The following is a 21965-nucleotide window of genomic DNA, read 5'->3' as shown; positions in this document are numbered from 1 at the left end:
GAGGTAGAGGCACCAAATTTTCAATATAGTATCTAGTGCCTCTCCCCAAAGTATCCCCCAAATTTCAAAACGATTGGACCAGGGGGTCCAATTCTATGAGCCCCAAAAGAAGGTGCCCTTATCCTTCATTATTTCCTATGGAAGGAAGACATTTAAAAAGGTGTGCTGTCCCTTTAAATGTGATGGCCAGAACTCTCTTGGAGTTCAATTATGCTTGTCACACTCTTGTTCCTGGCTCCGCCCCAAAGTCTCCTGGCTCCACCCCCAAAGTCTCCTGGCTCCACCCCCAAAGTCCCCAGATATTTCTTGAATTGGACTTGGCAACCCTAGCAGGGAATCAGGGCAGGTGCAGCTGTGCTGCCTACTGCGCCGGAAGGGCTCAAGTAAGGCCTAGGTGGAAGGCTAGAGGGTATCCTACTAGAGACTCCAGGAAGAAGAGATTTGAACCACAGAGGGGCTGGGTAGAGAGAGAAGAGATCAGTCAAATGGTTTCCTTTTATTGAGTTCCTTACAGCAAATGACTTTCAACCACACAAACCAGAATATCTTGATCTTCTCTACTTCTCTATAAGTTTTTAATATTTTCCTTCAGTCGTGTTTTTTTTTTGTTTCGTTTCTATTTACTAACACTTTTCTTATTTCTCTTTTTTTCCTACCTTCCTTTTCTTTTACTGTGCTAGTCGTGGATCGCACCTAATTATAATTACCAGATAGTAAATTTCGGAATAAGCTGTAATAGTTTGCATAGAGAATGTTTAGGCAGTTAAGAATTCACAGCAATGCATAATTAATAGTTTAATGATAATATGGGTTCAATTAGATTAACTGTGTTTTGATACAGGGATTATTGTCTTAATCTTAATTTTGTTTTCATCTTGACCTCTCTCCTTGGATAGAAAATGGTCTACATATCTAGATACATCTTTATAACTTAAAATCCTTGCTCGATATTTTATTGTATGCATGTAAGTATTTATGCTTGTTTACAACCTGATTCCATAAGTTTAATTAATTGTATATGAATATGAATATTAATATTTATATTAAGTTGTATATATTTTTTAAAATTCAATTAAAAATATAAAGAGAGATCCCTTGGCAGGGAGGGACAAGGGTACATTTTGGGTGATTCCATCTGGAAGGAGGAGCGCAAACACCTGTGTTCCGTCTCAGTGGCTGGTTTTGTCAGGTAGAGCAGGTAAAAGCCTGCAGAGGGCTGGATTTGGGGAGGGGGGCACTTTATGTACATGTGTGTCAGCAGGGCTGGAATTCTAGCAAGAGCTCCCTGGCATATTAGGCCACACACCCCTGATGCAGCCAATCCTCCAAGAGCTTACCAAAAAGAGTCCTGTAAGCTCTTGGAGGATTGTCTACATCAGGGGGTGTGTGGCCTAACATGCAAAGTTGCTCCTGCTAGAATTCCACCCCTGTGTGTCAGTGAGGGCACTTCCCACTTCTTCCAACTTTGCCCACTGCAAACCTCAACTGATTATTTACCCAAGGTTTGGCACACAGGAAAGGTTCTCTGTGTTTGTGTGTGGGAGTTTGGAGGCTCCTAACTCCCACTCCCAGAATGAAGAGCCAGTTTGGGGTAGTGGTTAAGTGCGTAGACTCTTATCTGGGAGAACCGGGTTTAATTCCCCACTCCTCCACTTGCAGCTGCTGGAATGGCCTTGGGTCAGTCAGAGCTCTCGCAGAGCTGTCCTTGAAAAGACAGCTTCTGGGAGAGCTCTCTCAGCCCCACCCACCTCACAGGGTTGTGGGGGAAGAAGATAAAGGAGATTGCAAACCACCCTGAGACTGATTCAGAGAGAATGGCGGGGTATAAATCCATAGTTTTCTTCTTCTTCTCCTCCTCCTTCTTCCACTCTGTGTGTAAATGAGATGGTTAAGCACATATGTAGGAAAAGAAAATACAATCATTTAGATAGTCTGACTTTATAGTCATATATATTATCACAGCATCCCCTTATGGAGGATGGGTGGAAGCCCCTGGAAAATTAAGAAACAGAGGCCAACACCCCTCTATTCCACTCCTCACTCCTGTTCAACATTGGCAGGGTGTTCAGATCTTTCAATCCTTCCTTCCCAGTTAGGGGAGAGGGCAGGGCTGTCCCATTCATTGAATTCTGTATTTGGGAAGCAACCCCCCCTTTGTGAACATGGCATCCTCCTTTCTCCACTCCAGTTGGGATACATGCCTCCCTGCTTTACTGCCCAGCTCATATTACCAAAATAGCTATCTGCCTTGGTCCTTTCTAGCAGATGGGCAGATAGCTATTTCTCCTCATGGAAAACTCATCTCCACTCTGCAAACAATTTGAGGCCGTTTTCCCACTGACCTTACTCTGGAGCAATGTCCCTCTTCACCGCGTAGCGTCTGCGCGGATTTCCCACCAACTGCTGCACACAACCAGGAAGTGCTGCGGCTTTTGCATAGCAGATGTAAACCGCTAAAAACCAGTTTACATCTGCAACGCAAAAGTCGCGGCTCTTCCTGGTTGTGCGCAGCAGTTGGTGGGAAATCCACACAGACGCTGCGCGGTGAAGAGGGACGTCGCTTTGGAGTAAGGTCAGTGGAAAAACGGCCTGAGCCTTTTATGACTCTGCTCCCTAGGAAACATTGACTGATTTAACACTCAGCTTACCCAGCAGTCACGTTCCTCTTCTCTGCACAGCATCTGTCGGATTCCCCACTATCTTTGCCAGAGATCCAGGAAGCATCACGGCTTTTGTGCAGCGAACGAAAACTGCTAAAAACCAGTTTCCGTTCGCTGCGTGAAAGCCGTGACCCTCCCTGTAACTCTGGCGCAGATAGTGGGGAATCTGACGAACATGGCACAGAGAAGAGGAACGTGACCGCGGGGTAAGCTGAGTGTGAAATTGGTCATTATTGTTCCCAGAGCTGTGGAGATCCTTATGTGTACTTCAAAACTCTTGTATCTCCTAGTCTTGGTCATGGGAAGCTTTTAGATCACTGTAACTTCTAAGTTAAAGAGCATGCCTCAAATTAAGGCACTAGGGCATGTATAGGGCCGAGCAGGGCTTCTTTTGTAGAAAAAAGCCCAGCAGGAACTCATTTGCATATTAGACCACACCTCTTGACACCAAGCCATCCGGAACTGCGTTCCTGTGCGTTCCTGCTGAAGAGAAAGCCCTGGGGGTGAGGCATAGAAGAATGTGTGTTTGCAACTTTTCTTCCTCAGTCTGTTCATTTTCCAGGCATGCACAGGAAGAGGGGACTAGCCAAGCATATGGAGCAGAGATCCATCAGTGGCTATTAGCCACAATGTATTGTTGGAACTCTCTCTCTGGGGCAGTGATGTTCTGTATTCTTGGTGTTTGGGGAGGGCACAGTGGGAGGGCTTCTAGTGTCCTGGTCCCACTGATGGACCTCCTGATGGCACCTGGTTTGTTTGGCCACTGTGTGACACAGAGTGTTGGACTGGATGGGCCATTGACCTGATCCAACATGGCTTTTCTTATGTTCTTATGTGACACAGAGTGTTGGACTGGAGGGGCCATTTACCTGATCCAACATGGTTCCTCTTATGTTCTTATGTGACACAGAGTGTTGGACTGGATGGGCCATTGGCCTGATCCAGCATGGCTTCTCTTATGTTCTTATGTGACACAGAGTGTTGGACTGGATGGGCCATTGACCTGATCCAACATGGCTTTTCTTATGTTCTTATGTGACACAGAGTGTTGGACTGGAGGGGCCATTGGCCTGATCCAACATGGCTTCTCTTATGTTCTTATGTGACACAGAGTGTTGGACTGGAGGGGCCATTGGCCTGATCCAACAGGGTTTCTCTTATGTTCTTATGTGACACAGAGTGTTGGACTGGATGGGCCATTGACCTGATCCAACATGGCTTTTCTTATGTTCTTATGTGACACAGAGTGTTGGACTGGAGGGGCCATTGGCCTGATCCAACATGGCTTCTCTTATGTTCTTATGTGACACAGAGTGTTGGACTGGAGGGGCCATTGGCCTGATCCAACATGGCTTCTCTTATGTTCTTATGTGACACAGAGTGTTGGACTGGATGGGCCATTGACCTGATCCAACATGGCTTTTCTTATGTTCTTATGTGACACAGAGTGTTGGACTGGAGGGGCCATTGGCCTGATCCAACATGGCTTCTCTTATGTTCTTATGTGACACAGAGTGTTGGACTGGAGGGGCCATTGGCCTGATCCAACAGGGTTTCTCTTATGTTCTTATGTGACACAGAGTGTTGGACTGGAGGGGCCATTGGCCTGATCCAACATGGCTTCTCTTATGTTCTTATGTGACACAGAGTGTTGGACTGGATGGGCCATTGACCTGATCCAACATGGCTTTTCTTATGTTCTTATGTGACACAGAGTGTTGGACTGGAGGGGCCATTGGCCTGATCCAACATGGCTTCTCTTATGTTCTTATGTGACACAGAGTGTTGGACTGGAGGGGCCATTGGCCTGATCCAACATGGCTTCTCTTATGTTCTTATATGACACAGAGTGTTGGACTGGATGGGCCATTGGCCTGATCCAACATGGCTTCTCTTATGTTCTTATGTGACACAGAGTGTTGGACTGGAGGGGCCATTGGCCTGATCCAACATGGCTTCTCTTATGTTCTTATGTGACACAGAGTGTTGGACTGGATGGGCCATTGACCTGATCCAACATGGCTTTTCTTATGTTCTTATGTGACACAGAGTGTTGGACTGGAGGGGCCATTGGCCTGATCCAACATGGCTTCTCTTATGTTCTTATGTGACACAGAGTGTTGGACTGGAGGGGCCATTGGCCTGATCCAACATGGCTTCTCTTATGTTCTTATGTGACACAGAGTGTTGGACTGGATGGGCCATTGATCTGATCCAACATAGCTTCTCTTATGTTCTGAGTAGCAAGATATACAGACACTGGGCAGAGCCTTTAATTGGAGACAGAGAAAGAAAGGGAAGAGTGACAGCCCTCCTGGAAGGTAGTTCCCCAAAATGACCACCTGGTGGCAGTATAGCAAAAGAGAAGCAAGGGATAAACCCCTTTGAGGATTGAATGAGATGGGAGAGAGACTTCAAATGGTTGCTGGGCACCTAGATATCTTGGAGGACTGAATGGAGTGGTGCCCAGAAGTCATTGGTGGTGTTGTGCTACAGGAGGCATTAAAATATGGAACCCGAACCATACTTTGGGGTGGTCCAGTCTAGAACGTCCGTTCTGCAGACTACAGTCTAATTTTGTACAAAAAACTTTAGTATCAGATTACACAATAAATGCTATTCAAGCATATGCAATATACGGACAAAAGAAGAATCGCAGCCAGTGAAACAGATTTACACAAAAATAGCAGGGAAACTAAAATAAAAGGAATTCTCGGTGTATTGCTGCTGATGAAAACGCTGTAGTTCTTCAACAGGTAGAGCTCAAATACTCTAAGACCGATTTCGCACTCACCCTACGCCACTTTCACGTTCGTCTTCTCAGCACGGCGTCCTTCTGATTTCCCACTATCTGTCCCGGGGCTGCAGCAAAGATCGGTGTTTAAGTGCAGCAAGCAGAAACTGGTTTTTAGCAGTTTCCGTTTGCTGCGCTTAAGCGGCGATCTTTGCTGCAGCCCCAGGGCAGATAGTGGGAAATGGAAGGACGCCGCGCTGAGAAGACGAACGTGAGAGTGGCATAGAGTGCGTGCGAAATGGGTCTAATTTTCCATACAACTCAATATAACTAAAGTCCGAGTCAAATCCAGTGAGGAAAATCCATATGTCATAATAAAGAAATATCAAGAAGGTCCAGTATCGAAGATCAAGTCCAGTGTCCGGATTCCCTCTCGATCAGGACTTTTTTTGTAGCAGGAACTCCTTTGCATATTAGGCCGCACCCCCCGATGTAGCCAATCCTCCTGGAGCTTAAAGTAGGCCCTGCACGAAAAGCCCTGGAAGCTCTTGTAGGATTGGCTACATCAGGGGGTGCGGCCTAATATGCAAAGGAGTTCCTGCTACAAAAAAAGCCCTGCTCTCCATTGTTCCAAGCAGGTAAGCTTTATATTTTCTTATTTTTCCTGCTCTTTTGTGTCATTGTTGGTCATGGCTGCTTCTTGTTTGAAATCCAAGCATATGCAGGGTAATGCACAAGGCACACGGAGTAGCGGTGCTCGTTTCATAATATAATGTTTTCATTTTGATATACATTTTTTTCTGTATAGGAAAGCCATTCGATCCTATTGCAGTTGCAAGCGCAGCCGCCGGCAGTATAATAACCACCTTAATACTTGGCAAGCGATACGGTTACGAAGATCACACCTTTGTAAGACTGCTGAACTTGGTGAAGGAAAGTAATCGGGTTCTGGCACACCCCTTAGTCACGGTAAATCTTAACTATTTTGAATCTGATGGGAAAGGGTTGCGGTTCCGCCGCACACAGAGTGGGCTGTTTTTTTGTGGGAGGGGTTTGTAGAAGGAGCTCCTTTGCATATTAGGCCACACCCTTCTCATATAGCCAATCCTCCAGGAGCTCACAGGGCTCCTAGTGCAGGGCCTACTGTAAGCTCCAGGAGGATTGGCTACATCAGGAGTTCCTGCTACAAGAAAAGCCCAATCCATGGTCAACCTGGCAGTCACTCAAAGCATTGGTGTGCAAGCGATACGGTTACGAAGATCACACCTTTGTAAGACTGCTGAACTTGGTGAAGGAAAGTAATCGGGTTCTGGCACACCCCTTAGTCACGGTAAATCTTAACTATTTTGAATCTGATGGGAAAGGGTTGCGGTTCCGCCGCACACAGAGTGGGCTGTTTTTTTGTGGGAGGGGTTTGTAGAAGGAGCTCCTTTGCATATTAGGCCACACCCTTCTGATATAGCCAATCTTCCAAGAGCTCACAGGGCTCCTAGTGCAGTGCCTACTGTAAGCTCCAGGTGGATTGGCTACATCAGGAGTTCCTGCTACAAGAAAAGCCCAATCCATGGTCAACCTGGCAGTCACCCAAAGCACTGGTGTGCCCAAAGGTAAGCAATTTCCCTCTTCTCCTGTCTGAGCCAATGAGAATGCTCTTCTAGGTGTGGGTGGGTGGGAGTTCTGCTTTCCTGTTGAAGACTCAGCAATCATTTACAAAGAAGAAGAAGACTTTTGACTATCTACACAGTTATTTTTAAGGGAAACAATGTGATTCAGCATAGCACAGGGCTTTTTTGATAGCAGGAGCTCCTTTGCATATTAGGCCACACCCCTCTGATGTAGCCAATCCTCCAAGAGCTCACAGGGTTCTTAGTGCAGGGCTTACTGTAAGCTCTTGGAGGATTTATTTATTTTATCTGCGTTAGATTTTTATCCCGTCCTCTCCGCAAGCCGACTCTGGGCAGCTAACAGTCATTTTAAAACAACAATTCCAAGTTACAGTTTTAAAATGATAAAACTTAAACCATTAAACATTTAAATCTACCTATTTGGTGCCATTCAGAAAATTTTGATATAGGCGGATCAGATTATGCTGATGTCCTAATTCTTCTGTTTATCTGTTAGCGGCCCTTCTGATGGTATTGCTCAGCAGCATAGAAAAGGCAGCCTTCTCCCACTTTAGTTATTATAGGCCAGTTGAAACAGTTTAGTTTTACAGGTCCTGCAGAATTGGGAGAGATCCCGCAGGGCTCTTATGGCCTCTGGGAGAGTGTTCCGCAGCATTGGTGCTGCCACTGAGAAGGCCCTGGCCCGTGTAGAGCTCAATCTGACCTCCCTTAGTCCGGGGATGGACAGTAGATTTTTAGTTCCTGAATGCAGTGCTCTCTGGGGAACATATGGGGAAAGGCAGTCCCATAGATTGGGATTGGCTACATCAGGGGTGTGTGGCCTAATATGCAAAGCAGTCCCTGCTACAAAAAAAGCCCTGGCTATTGCATATGGGAGCATTCGAGGGGACACTGGATAAGCGCAAAATTGGATGCCTGGTTCAAAATTTGTTCTAAGAAACATACAATTAATTTTTAAAAGTTAAGGAGGAAAATGTGATCGAGTCTTCCAGGAATCACACTTCTTCAAAACAGAAATAGGGGGTTAAATGTTCTGTTCTCCCACATGTTAAAAAACAACAACAATTCCTAATAGTATGAAGTTAGCAAATCAAAGAGAGGTTCTAGCTGCCCTGCTCTGGAAAGCCCAGGCAAGCCTGATCTTGTCAGATCTCAGAAGCTAAACAGGGCTGACCCTGGCAAGTACTTGGATGGGAGATCTCCAAGGAATACCAGGGCCAGGAGGCAGTGGCAGGCAATAGCAAGCCACTTCTCTGAATATCCAGGCTCCACTAGAGGGTTACCAGAAGTCAACCATGTAGGGCTGCCAATCCCCAGGTGGGGGCAGGGGATCCCCCGGTTTGGAGGCCCTCCCCCTGCTTCAGGGTCGTCAGAAAGCGGGGGGGGGGGGGATGGAAACGTCTGCTGGGAACTCTATTGTTCCCTATGGAGATTTATTCCCATAGAAAATCATGGAGAATTGATCTGCGGGTATCTGGGGCTCTGGGGGGGGGCTGTTTTTTGGAGTAGAGGCACCAAATTTTCAGTATAGCATCTAGAGCCTCTCCCCAAAATACCCCCCAAGTTTCAAAAGGATTGGACCAGGGGGTCCAATTCTATGAGCCCCAAAAGAAGGTGCCCCTATCCTTCATTATTTCCTATGGAAGGAAGGAATTGAAGAGGTGTGCCGTCCCTTTAAATGTGATGGCCAGAACTTCCTTTGGAGTTCAATTATGCTTGTCGTAGCCTTGATCTTGGCTTCACCCCTAATGTCTCCTGGCTCCACCCCCAAAGTCTCCTGGCTCCACCCCTAAAGTCCCCAGATATTTCTTGAATTGGACTTGGCAACCCTACAACCATGACTTCCAGGCACATGGACACACATACACACACGCAAGAGGAGAGGTTCTTTCTCAGCTTTCCCTGTGATGGTTCCGTGAGCAACATGGTGTTGTGCAGCTCCCTTGGATTTCATTGGGGCTCTCACAGAATGGCTTTGTATGTAGCGGGACCTCAGATTCTACTCTTCCACCTTCTGGTGGTGGGCAGCCCTGATGTAGCCAATCCTTCAAGAACTTACAGGGCTTTTAGTACAGGGCCTACTGTAAACTCCAGGAGGACTGGCTACATCAGGGGTGTGTGGCCTAATATGCAAAGGAGTTCCTGCTACAAAAATAAGGACCTGAAAATCAATACTTTTCAATCCACACGACAGACATCTAGGCTTTCCTGTGATCCTTCACAAAACTTCACAGCAACACAGGTTAGAGAAAGTTTAGAGAAAAGCCGGGGAGAGGCCAGGAGATATACAAATGTTCCATGATGCTATGAGAAAAACACACTTTACAATAGTATTGAACCTCCGGCAAATAACCTGTGTGGATGTCCTTAGTTTGTATAACAGATAAACGCTGCTAGGTCACACAAGACAGAAACCTCAAGCTTCATAAGCCGGGATTTTTCATAGCAGGAACTCCTTTGCATATTAAGCCACACTTCCTGATGTAGCCCGTCCTCCTGGAGTTCACAGTAAGCCCTGGACTAAGAGCCCTCTAAGCTCTTCGAGGATTGGCTACATCAAGGGTTGCAAAGTCCAATTCAAGAAATATATTGGGACTTTGGGGGTGGAACCAGGAGACTTTGGGGGTGGAATCAAGAGACATTGGGGGTGGAGCCAGGAGCAAGGTTGTGACAAGCATCAATGAGCTCCGAAGGGAGTTCTGGCCGTCACGTTTAAAGTCACCTTTTAAATGCCTTCCCTCCATTGGAAATAACAAAGGATAGGGGCGCCTTCTTTGAGGGCTCATAAAATTGGACTCCCTGGCCCAATCTTTTTGAAACTTAGGGGGCATTTTAGGGAGAGGCACCGGATGTTATGCTGAAAATTTGGTGCCTCTACCTCAAAAAACAGCCCCCACTGAGCCTCAAGACACCTGCATATCAATTCTCCATTATACTCTATGGGAACCGGTCTCCATAATGGAGTGCCCAGCAGACATTCCTGCCCCCACTGAAGCAAGAGGAAGCCTTCCAAACTGGGGGATCCCCTGCCCCCAACTGGGGATTGGCAACCCTAGCTACATCAGGGGTGTGTGGCCTAATACGCAAAGGAGTTCCTGCTACAAAGAAAAACCCCATTCATAAGAGATCTTTCTGTATCATTGATTATTCCTCTCCGGAAAATAAGCAATGCTATTTAGTTAGAAGTACCCTGAGATTTCTGCCTCAGAAGTCCCATTTAACCGTGAGGCTTTATTCATTATTTCTCATGTTTTGTTTTTAAAGGTATATAACCTGTTTCCTTCTCTGGGCTCCTTTGTTTGGGCTCACAAAGAGGTCCTGAGGAAAGCCAAAGAAATGAAAGACTCCTTGCAGCACATCATCAGAGAACACCTCAAAGACCTGGATGAAAATAACAAGAGAAGTCTGGCTGATTCGTTTTTTATCCGGCAGCAAGAGGTAACGGAGTCCGCAAATTTGGTAGTAATTACAGATAGGGGGTGAATACCATTCTGTGCTGCGTGAACTGCACTGGCTACCTATTGAGTTCCGAATCTGGTTCAAGGTGTTGGTACTTCCATTTAAAGCCTTATACCTACAGGACCGCCTCTCCCTGTATGATCCCCGTGGGTCTTTACGATAAGCAGCCCAAAAACTCCTGTTGATACCTGGCCCCAGAGACGTCTGCTTGGTGGAAGAGCTCCCCTGGAGATCTGGGCCCTGCAGGATCTGCTTCAGTTCCACGGGGCCTATAAAACAGGGCTCTTTCACCAGGCTTTCAGCTGAGGCAGCGGACATCACTTGCAACGTTCCCTCTAAGCTGCGAGCCTTGTGAGCAAAAATTCTACTTTGTAAGCTACTGGTATTTAAAGTTGTGAGCTCCTGCATAAATTATTGTGCTCTGGAGTCAATTTTCCTAAGACAAAAATGGGTGAGCTGGAGGCTAAAAATCTGTGAGTTAGCTCACACTAACTCAGCTTAGAGGGAACACTTGTCACTTGTTACCAACCTCCCCCCTTCCCTCCATCCCAGCGCTATAAGACGTGCTGGACCAGGACAATAGGCCTTGTATGTGAGGCAGAATTCGCCATTTTAGTACCTATTGGGGAGGGACGGTGGCTCAGTGGCAGAGCATCTGCTTGGGAAGCAGAAGGTCCCAGGTTCAATCCCCGGCATCTCCAACGAAAAAGGGTCCAGATAAATAGGCGTGAAAAACCTCTGCTTGAGACCCTGGAGAGCCACTGAAGGAGGGACGGTGCCTCAATGGCAGAGCATCTGCTTGGTAAGCAGAAGGTCCCAGGTTCAATCCCCGGCATCTCCAACTAAAAAGGGTCCAGGCAAGTAGGCGTGAAAAACCTCAGCTAGACACCCTGGAGAGCCGCTGCCAGTCTGAGTAGACAATACTGACTTCGATGGACCGAGGGTCTGATTCAGTAGAAGGCAGCTTCATATGTTCATATGTTCATTGTTTTCTGTAATTTTAATTTTATATATTTTAAATTGTTTTTTTTTTTTTTACTGTTGATTGTTTTTACGATGAAACCCACCCTGAGGCACTTCTATGGGAAGGGTGGGCTAAAAATCAAACCAATAAATATTCAGCTAGACCAGGGGTGTCGAACTCATTTGTTATGAGGGCCAAATCTGACATAATTGAGACCTTGAGGGACCGGGCCACGTCGGGTTGGGCCAAGTCATGTCAGGCTGGGCCATGCGTGTACCTGTTTAAGATTAGGGAGCAGATATATAAAGAACACAGACAAACACAAATATATATATATATATTTTTAAAAAACTTAAAACATGCTTAAAACGTTAGCGCTCATTGGTCTTAAGCGTGCTTTCTTTGTGTTTCTCCCATGGGATCCAGGGAACTGGGCAAAGGAAGCGCTGACTCTTTCCTTCCTTCCCCAGGGGACTGGAGGGGGGGGGAGGAGCCTCAGCCAGTAGAAGAAAGAGAGGCTTGGCTCAGTAGCTCTGTTGTGCGATTAAGAAAACCTGGCAAAGCAAGTTATTTCTCCCCCCTTCCTCCCCAAGGGAGGAGCCTCAGCCAATGGAGAAAATAGAGGCTTTGCTCTGTAGCTCCTGTGCGATAGAGGAAGCCTGGCAAAGCAAGCTGTGATGCAGAAGGAAGCAAGAGAGAGGGAGGCGGAAGCAGATGACAGCCAGTTGCTCGGGGGCCTGATCGGAGCCCTCCAAGGGCCTGATTCAGCCCCTGAACTGCATGTTTGACACCCCTGGACTAGAGATTTTGGACTCACAACCCATCTCCAGGTGATGAATATCAGTTCCCTAAAGAAATGGCTGCTTTGGAGAGAGGGCTCTAAGATATTACACCCTGCTGAGGTCCCTTCTCTCCCCAAACCCCACCTTTGCCCGGATCCTCCCTCTAATCTCCAGAAATTTCCCAACTGAAAGTCGAAACCCTATCACTGGCACAGCCGCTCTCAGGACCATCAGTACATAGTCCCATCAGTCATAGCGAAAACCAGTATGGTGTAGTGGTTAAGAGCAGTGGACTCTCATCTGGAGAACCAGGTTTGATTCCCCCACTCCTCCACATGCAGCTGCTGGGTGACCTTGGGTCAATCCCAGTTCTCTCAGAGCTGTTATTTCAAAAGCAGTTCCCCAAAGAGCTCTCTCAGCCCCACCTACTTCACAGGGTGTCTGTTGTGGGGAGAGGAAGGGAAGGCGATTGTCAGCCGCTCTGAGAAAAGGGCATAGGGCTGCCACGCTCCTTGGCCAAAGGAAACAAAAAGCAAAAAGCCCCCTGTGAACCAGCTTCTATAGCCAATTACATAACAAGAAAAACCATTCAAATATAAATAATTGTATTTAACCCACATATATTGCTTTCATCAAAAAACCCCCCATAATACTCAGTCGTTTGAACAAAAGGAAGCATTTACACCAAGAGTTCTTTTCCTTGATATGGAAAAATTGTCCAGCTTTCCCATGTAATCCTGGTGTGATCTTCCCAATGATGAATGCCTCTCAATGGATGCAGCCAAATTCTCAAAGAGGAAAGGACAAGGTTGGGATGTCAAACTCATTTGTTATGAGGGCCGGACCTGACACAAATGAAACTTTGTCGGGCCAGGCCAAGAGTGTCATAAAATGTAATGCCAGATAGCAGAGATATAAATTTTTATAAAGCACACAGACAAACTCAATTAAAGATTTTTTTTAAAAAAATAAAATGAAATAAGACAAAACAAAACATGCTTAAAACATTAGTACTCGTTGGTCTTAAAGGTGCTTTCTTCCTATCGCTTCCGTGGCATCCAGGGAACTGGGCAAAGGAAGCTCTGGCTCTTTCCTTCCTTCTCTAAGGGACCATTATGACCCTCAGCCAATAGAAGGGAGAGAGGCTTGGCTCAGTAGCTCTGCTGTGCAATTGAGAGAGCCTGGCAAAGCAAGCTTTCCCTTCCCTGGCTTCCTCCAGAAGGGAAGGAGCCTCAGCCAATGGAGAAAATAGAGGCTTTGCTCTGCAGCTCCTGTGCCATTGAGCAAGCCTGGCAAAGCAAGCTGTGGTGCATAAGACGCAAGAGAGAGGGAGAAGGAAGCAGATGACAGCCAGTTGCTCAGGGTCCTGATAGGAGCTCTCTGGGGGCCTGATTCCGCTCTTGGGCCATATGTTTGACACCCTTGCTCTAGAACTTTAATCAGGGCTTTTTTCTGCGGAAACGTGGTGAATAGAGTTCTGGAATTTTGAGGAAACAAAATTCTCAAAAAAAAACCATGTTTAAAAGTGCATGAGGGGGACCAATGTGTGTCTCCTTCATTTCCCTCTTGTGAGTTCTGGCACCTCTTTTTCCAGAAAAAAAATAAATGTATTTATTATCTATTTATTACTTTAAATTTCTTTTTTTTTTTAAACATAACATTTTAATAGATGAAATAAATACTCCAGTACATGCAAGGTTGTTGTTGTTGTTTTTTTTTTTTAAACCCTGATGCTGAAAAAACACCCTTCTCAAATCATTTTCATGTTATAGTGTAATTTCTCTCCCCCATTTTAAAAACACTCACAGTAGCTTTCCCGTCTCCAAGTTTGGAGATTACAACCATCCTCCACACAACACAGCAAATGCACTTCTAACCTAACACTTGATTCAAAAGGGATCATACAAAACAACTGACAACACAAAAAGTAGCTACATCCATCCTTGAAAGTTTCGCATCTTTCAAACTGTATGAAAACTGAGGTAACTTTTTTTTCTTCCTGCACAACTGAACAGTAAAATTTAGAAGAGAAACTCTGGAAGACACAAAAAAGAAAGGAAAACTAGACCCTCACCAATTTTTTTAAACCGCATCCAGCACGATTAAAGTTTTTTCTTGTTTTAAAAAAGATTCTCCTACCTCATGAAATGATTAACTTGTTGTAGGTGTTTTAAGTAAATTATAAGGAAGGTTTACTTTAAAAAAAAGACCTCCTACCCCAAAATGTCAGCCACTGAAAGCTGATTATTTCCACACAGAATAAATGTGTAGCTTTGTTGCCCCACCATGCCAAAAGAATTAAATTTTTGAGAAATCAAAGGTTTGGGCTCACACAAATTCTTTGGTATCTACAAAACCAGAGCAGGGAGAGGAGACCTGGGTACATTTCCATAAGTAGTGACCATCATATGCAAAATGAAAAACATTAATTCACAGAATTGTTGTTCACTGGCGGCAAAGTCCTGGGGGAAGATCTTTCCCTTAGTGCCTGAGACAACAGGTTGCAACCATCAGAGATGGCGCAGGCAGAGTTCTTCAACCTTTCCCTGTATTCAGTCATTTTGGAGGTACTTTAAATTTCTTTTTTTTTTTTGAGTTTTAAACAATTTATTGGTAGCATATGGTTACAAAGCTTATCTATTTCTTAATTTTTTCTTTTTTCACATTAACCCATATGACATCTCCATCCCCCCTCCCTCCAATGTTGACTTCCCCGAGGTTATAAGTTCAAATCCATACTAAAGGCACTTCTGATTGCTCAAAGTTCCGTATATATATTCTTACAACTAAAAAAATGTCCAATATTTCTTTACTTTCCAAGTTTTCTCCATATATCCTTTAAATTTTCTCCACTCCCTTTTGAATATCTCTAAATCATAGTCTCTTAGTGTTCTGGTTAATTTGTCCATTTCACACCACGATAAAACTTTCATGGTCCATTCCCATTTCTCTGGTATTTTTTCTTGCTTCCAAAGCTGCGCGTACAAAGTCCTAGCAGCTGATAACAGGTACCAAATTAAAGTCCTGTCTTCTTTTGGGTATTTTTCTAATTGTAATCCAAGTAAAAACGTCTCTGCAATTTTCTTAAAATCATAGCCCAAAATTTTGGTGATTTCTTGTTGTATCATCTTCCAGAATTCTTTCGCTCTTTCACATGTCCACCACATATGGAAGAAAGGACCTTCATGTTTTTTACATTTCCAACATCTATCCGACATTTTCTTACTTATCTTAGCCAATTTTTTCGGAGTCATATACCACCTATACATCATTTTAAAACAGTTCTCCTTAATGCTTTGACAAGTTGATATCTTCATTGAGTTCTTCCAGAGGTGCTCCCATGTTTCCATTTGTATTTCTCTATTCACATTAATTGCCCATTTGACCATTTGAGACTTTACTACTTCTTCTTCTGTAGACCATTTCAATAATAACTTATATACTTTTGATATCAATTTTTCATTGTCACCTAACAGGACTCTTTCCAGTTCTGTTTGTTCTCGTCTAATCCCCTCTGATTTTATGTCATTTTCCATCAAACTTTTAATTTGTTGCATTTGAAACCAATCATAATTGTTATTTAGCTCTTCTGAGGTTTTTAATTCAATTTTGTCTCCTTGAATCTTAAGCAGTTGGTTATATGACATTTCTCTTTTTTCTTCAGAATCAGCTGTTATTTTTATTACTTCTGCTGGCACTATCCATAATGGTTTTCTCTCGTCCCCGTATTTCTTGTATTTTATCCAAGTATTTAGTAATGTATTTCTGACATAGTGGTGAGAGAAAAAACCATCCATTTTATTCTTCCCATAGTACATGTATGCATGCCAGCCGAATCTATTTCCGTGAGCTTCTAACCACAAAGGTTTTTTATCTAACAGCATTATCCAATCTTTTATCCATGTCAAACAAACTGCATCGTGGTATAGTCTTAGATCGGGAAGTTGAAAACCTCCTCTCTCTTTGGCATCCGTTAAGATCTTCATCTTTATCCTTGGTTTCTTTCCGGCCCAAATGAAATCAGAGATTTTCCTTTGCCATTTGTTGAATTGTTTTGCTTCTTTTACAATCGGGATGGTTTGAAACAAATACATTATCCTTGGCAAAATATTCATTTTGATTGCAGCTATCCTGCCCAGTAAGGACAAGTTGAGTTTATTCCATTTCATCAAATCTTTGTCCATCTTACACCACAGTTTTTCATAATTGTTTTTGTATAAATCAATGTTCTTCATTGTTATCTCTATTCCAAGGTACCTAACTTTGGTTGTGACTTCACAACCTGTCACCTTTTGTAGTTCGTTTGTTTTATTTGGTTGCATGTTTTTACAGAGGAATTTCGATTTCTCCTTATTTATGTATAATCCTGCTAGTTCTCCGTACTCTTTTATCTTAGCTAACAGCAGTGGTGACACTTGAACCGGATTCTCCATTATGAACACTATATCATCTGCAAAAGCTTTATATTTATAAGAGAATCTTCTAATTTTTAGACCTTCTATTTTTTCATCTTTTTGAATTTGTTGTAACAAAATTTCAAGAGTCATTATAAACAACAATGGTGATAGCGGGCATCCTTGCCTTGTTCCTTTACTCACTTTCAATTCTTTGGTAAGGTCTGCATTTATACACAATTTTGCATGCTGATCTGTATATATTGCTCTTGTCATTTTTATAAATTGTTCCCCTAAATTAATTTTTTCCATTACCGCAAACATAAAGTCCCAATTTAAGTTGTCGAAGGCTTTCTCTGCGTCAACAAAAAATAAGGCCACTTCTTTTTCCGGGTGCTTTTCATAGTATTCCACAACATTAATAACAGCTCTTACATTGTCCCTTATTTGTCTTTTAGGAAGAAATCCCGCTTGGTCTTTGTTTATAAAGTTGGTCAGGTATTGTTTCAGTCGCTCTGCTAAAATTCTTGTATAGATCTTATAGTCATTATTCAACAATGAGATTGGTCTATAATTTTTTACGTTTGTGCTATCTTTATCTTCCTTAGGAATCAGAGAGATTACAGCTTCCCTCCAGGTCTTTGGGATTTTCCCTTCTTCTCTTATCGTGTTTAACAACTTCAACAGTTTGGGTGTTAATTCATCCTTGAGAGATTTGTAAAATTTTGACGTGAATCCATCTGGCCCTGGAGCTTTACCCTCTTGCATTGCTTTTATTGCTGCTTCTATTTCAATTTTCTCTATTGGGTCATTTAATATCTTTTTCATATGTTCCATCAAAGGTGCCACCTGAATGTTTCGTAGATACTCTTCCACTTTTTCTTTACTTACATTCACACCCTTGAATAAATTTGCATAGTATTTAAAGAATTCTCTTTTAATTCCTTCTTGATCCACTACTGTTTTCCCATTTGCCATGATTTTATTTATAGTCTTATTTTCTTTCCTTTTTTTTAATTGCCAGGCCAGGTATTTACCAGGTTTGTTTGCACTTTCAAACGATTTCTGTTTCAAATTTTTTAAATTCCATTCTAGTTCTTTATTCAGCAAATGTTTAACTTGGGATTGTAATATCGTAATTTCTTTTATTAATTTTTTCTTCCCTGGTCTTTTTTTTAAGTCCTTTTCTTTTTTATCTATTTCATTTTGCAGTGCTGACAGCCTTTCTTCTCTTGCTCTTTTGTCTTTATTATTCAATGTAATTAATATACCCCTCATTACTGCTTTATAAGTGTCCCATACTGTTGGATATTCCATATCATCCGTTTCATTTATTTGGAAGAATGCTGCAGTCTCCTTTTCTAAGAATGATACAGTGTCTTTATTTTGTAGTAAATCCTCATTAATTCTCCATCTTCTTGATTTTCTTTGCAATTTTGTTGACCAGCATATTGGATTATGGTCCGCCCAAACCTTTGGAAGAATCTCAATTTTTTTTGTTATGAGGCCCAAGCCTTGGGAACCCCACAACATGTCAATTCTGGAAAAAGAATTATGCCTTGCTGAGAAAAATGTATAGTCTCTTACCTCAGGGTTGAACTTTCTCCAAATGTCTTCTAGATTTTCCTGTTTAATCAACTCAAAGAAAGAATTGGGCAGCTTCCCTTCTTTATCATTCTTCTTTGGACTTGATCTGTCAAGGTTGTTTTGTATTGTCCCATTAAAATCGCCCATCATCAATACCTGGTCATAAGTCTCTTCGTCCATTTGTCTATTTATGTCTTTAAAGAATTTGTCTTTCGCTCCATTGGGTGCATAGAGTCCTAGTAGTAACGTTTTTTTCGCCTCTATCGTCACCTCAACAGCAATGTATCTTCCTTCTTTGTCTTTAAAGATTAATTTTGGGTCAAGTTGTTCTTTAATGTAAAAAACCACCCCTCTTTTCTTTTGCTCTGCTAGTGAAAAAAATTCCAACCCCAAATTTCTATTCCACAAAAATTTACTGTCCTTGCGTTGTATATGAACTTCCTGTAAACAAATTATATTACATTTTTGCTTTTTAATCCAATGAAATGTTCTCCTTCTTTTCTGTGGTGAATTTAGTCCATTTATATTCCAAGATAGTAATTTGTACTCCATTATGATGTTGGTTCTTTATTTTCTTCAAAAAAGCTATGCATCTCTTGTTCGCTTCTTATTGTAATCCTTTTGCCATTTTGTTCAAATCCAAGACCCTCTGGTATTATCCATCTATATCTTGTGCCCTCTGCACGCAACTGATCGGTTAGCTTCTTGTACTTTTTCCTATCGCTGATCACTTCTCTTGGTAGCTCTTTCATTATTTTAACTCTGCTCCCTTCTATTGCCCAGGCTTTTTGGTACCCTTTCCTCAAAATTTTCTCTGCCACTTCTTTTGATCTTAATCTTATGACGATGTCTCTTGGCAGACCTTTATTTTTCGCATAAACTGAGTTGACTCTGTAGGCACCCTCCAACATACTCTTAAATCTGTCAGGGTCTTCTTCTATGTACTCAGTGATGATATCCACCATATAGCCTTTTAAGTCTGTATCTTCTTTTTCAGGTACCCCTCTTAGACGCACTTGTGACTCCAGCAACTTACAGTCGTGTATTATGACCTTTTCTTGAATTTTTAGCAAGGCAGAGGCCTGTGTATCCACTTTCATCTCTACCTCTTTCACTTTATTTTGAGTCTCTTCCTTAAAATTCTCTATCTCCTTCTTAAGGTCTCCAACTTCTTTTTTAATATCTTTTTTTATTGCCAAATGCAATTTGTCCATAGCTTTTAACATTTTTGCCTCCAGAGCGTCAAATTGAGACTGCATCTTGTCAAATGATTGGGCTCTTGCACGTGTTGTTCTTTCTACTGACATATAAAAAATCACCAAACCTTAAAAAAATCCCCACATAAAATTTAGCATCCAATCCAATAGCTTAGAGCCAGTTCTTTCAGATGAGACTAGTTTCGTTTTTCTCCCTTCTTCCTGAGCAAAGATATTGAATTTTAACAATTTTGACAGTTTTTCTCCCTTTTAAAATGGCAATCGTTATTTCTCTATGGTACAGTTCCAGCCTAGAGAGGTCTCTCTTCGTCTTTCTTGATCTGAGTCTTGGACTCAATTCCTTCCTAGTTCAAAGGTCGGATGTCACAGCTCTTGTTGTCCTTATAGGCTCTGATTTATTGTCCAGCCCCTTTTAGTTTCACTTCCTGTCACAGCTTAGACTGATCTCGTGTCTAGTCTCGCAGTTTTTTGAGCTGCATGAAGAAACCGCAACCACAAAAATTCACAACAATATGTCTTTTCTCCAAAATATCTTTGAAGGCAATTGTTTTTACGGCGTTCAGTTTTCACAAGCTGAATTCTTTTCCTGCTATGCCCCCACTCAGCTCAGTTCATTCTAGGTTCTGCAGTTTATGGGCATATATACACGGCAACTCTCTTTTCTTTCTTCTGCGTCACCAGCCTCCCATTGCCAACTTTCACTCTTATCTTGAAGGGTTTTTTTTTTTTTTTTGCTGTTGTTCACATCCAAAGCCACAGAGCTCAGCTTAACAAGGTAAAAGTTTTTTTTTTCCCATTCAATTATGCTTTGCCTTCGTCTGTTATTAATCCACTCAGTGTTTAAACTATATTCAAAGTCTCTCAGAGTGAAGATAAGAATGATGAGTCTACCTTTTAGATGTTCTCAACTCCCCCGGCTGCTATTTTCTTGCAATTAAAATCAGTCCTTCTAGAGTGCTTGGATTCCGACAGCCTTAAGTGACCGAGGTCACTTTAGAGTCACTGCAGACGATGGTTGACATTCCATTGCCGGACATCAAGAAATGAAGGAGTCAGCTCCCTGACTGCTCCAGTTCGATATCAACAGCATTAAAGGAAGATAAGTCGTCTTGGGTTAACCCTTGCCTAGGGTTAATGAGCATAGACCTTATCAGGGGTCTTTAATACCCTGAACAGTGACAATAAAATCCCCCTCTGTTAGGGAGCTGCAGACTGTCTTCCAGCCAAACAGGAAGTCCCGGAGGTACTTTAAATTTCTATCCCACCCTCTCCGCAAGCGGACTCGGTGCGGCTAACAACATTCATTTTTTATAGATTAAAACCAATAAAAATTAGAATTTAAAATTATTTAAAACATTTCATTACATGGTGCTGTATCTCTACAATATAATATAATATAAGCGGTGATCATATAGTGCTCTGTAATGATGTAGGGTGGCAGCTCTCTCCCGGTTAGATCTCAAAAGCCTGTCGAAACAGTCCGGTCTTACAGGCCCTGTGGAAAGTAGAGAGATAAACACTTTGGCTGTAATACTGCGACACTGCAGACTGTCCTCTTTCTTGGGAAATAAGGGGTGATAACAGACGGGCAGTTTGGCACAGTTGAGAGGTGTTCTGAAGCCAGAGTTGCCAAGTCCAATTCAATAAATATCTGGGGACTTTGGGGGTGGAGCCAGGAGACATTAGGGGTGGAGCCAGGAACAAGGGTGTGACAAGCATAATTGAACTCCAAAGGGAGTTCTGGCCATCACATTTAAAGGGACAGCACACCTTTTCAATGCCTTCCTTCCATAGGAAATAATGAAGGATAGGGGCACCTTCTTTTGGGGCTCATAGAATTGGACCCCCTTTTCAATTCCTTCCTTCCACAGGAAATAATGAAGGATAGGGGCACCTTCTTTTGGGGCTCATAGAATTGGACCCCCTGGTCCAATCTTTTTGAAACTTGGGGGGTATTTTGCGGAGAGGCACTAGATGCTATACTGAAAATTTGGTGCCTCTACCCCAAAAAACAGCCCCCCCCAGAGCCCCAGATACCCACGGATCAATTCTCCATTATTTTCTATGGGAATAAATCTCCATATGGAATAATAGAGTTCCCAGCAGACATTTCCCTCCCCTCCCCCCACTTTCTGATGACCCTGAAGCGGGGGGAGGGTCTCCAAACTGGGGGATCCCCTGCCCCCACCTGGGGATTGGCAACCCTATCTGAAGCGGGCCGGCTCTAAACGAACCACCTCAAAGCCTCCACACACTCCAGACGCAGAGGCAACTCAGAAGCTGGACTCACCTTTTTTTCCCCCCAACGGGTCGAGTGCTCACGCACACACGTGCTCAAGCACTTTGGCTGGTTTCTTAAAAAAAAAGATAGAAGCAGCTTGGGCACCCACTTGGGAGAGAGCTACTGTCTCTCCTTCTCATGCCCAGGTCTCAGTCACGCAGGCCAGCTCCATTTTCTGATCTAGCAGATAGTCTCGTAGGACTGCGGCCTTATTGTTTATGGACCTGGCGTTGCACAGCACCAAGGACGGAGGCGAGAACTT

At 43.2% G+C, this 21965-nt stretch overlaps 1 protein-coding gene across 1 annotated transcript in view; it reads left to right on the top strand.

Moving 5' to 3' along the window:
- LOC132585448 (cytochrome P450 2K6-like) overlaps positions 1–21965 on the top strand; it is a 46351-nt gene that overhangs the window by 12108 nt on the left and 12278 nt on the right. Inside the window, exons 4-5 of the mRNA XM_060257348.1 lie at positions 6203–6363; positions 10284–10457. Of these exons, the coding sequence (XP_060113331.1) occupies positions 6203–6363; positions 10284–10457 (335 nt within the window). The remainder of the gene's footprint in view (positions 1–6202; positions 6364–10283; positions 10458–21965) is intronic.

This window comes from Heteronotia binoei, chromosome 1 (assembly GCF_032191835.1).
Source record: "Heteronotia binoei isolate CCM8104 ecotype False Entrance Well chromosome 1, APGP_CSIRO_Hbin_v1, whole genome shotgun sequence".
Classification (NCBI taxonomy): domain Eukaryota; kingdom Metazoa; phylum Chordata; class Lepidosauria; order Squamata; family Gekkonidae; genus Heteronotia; species Heteronotia binoei.
Note: the sequence above shows the minus strand (reverse complement) of the source record. Positions and strands in the feature narration are given on the sequence as shown.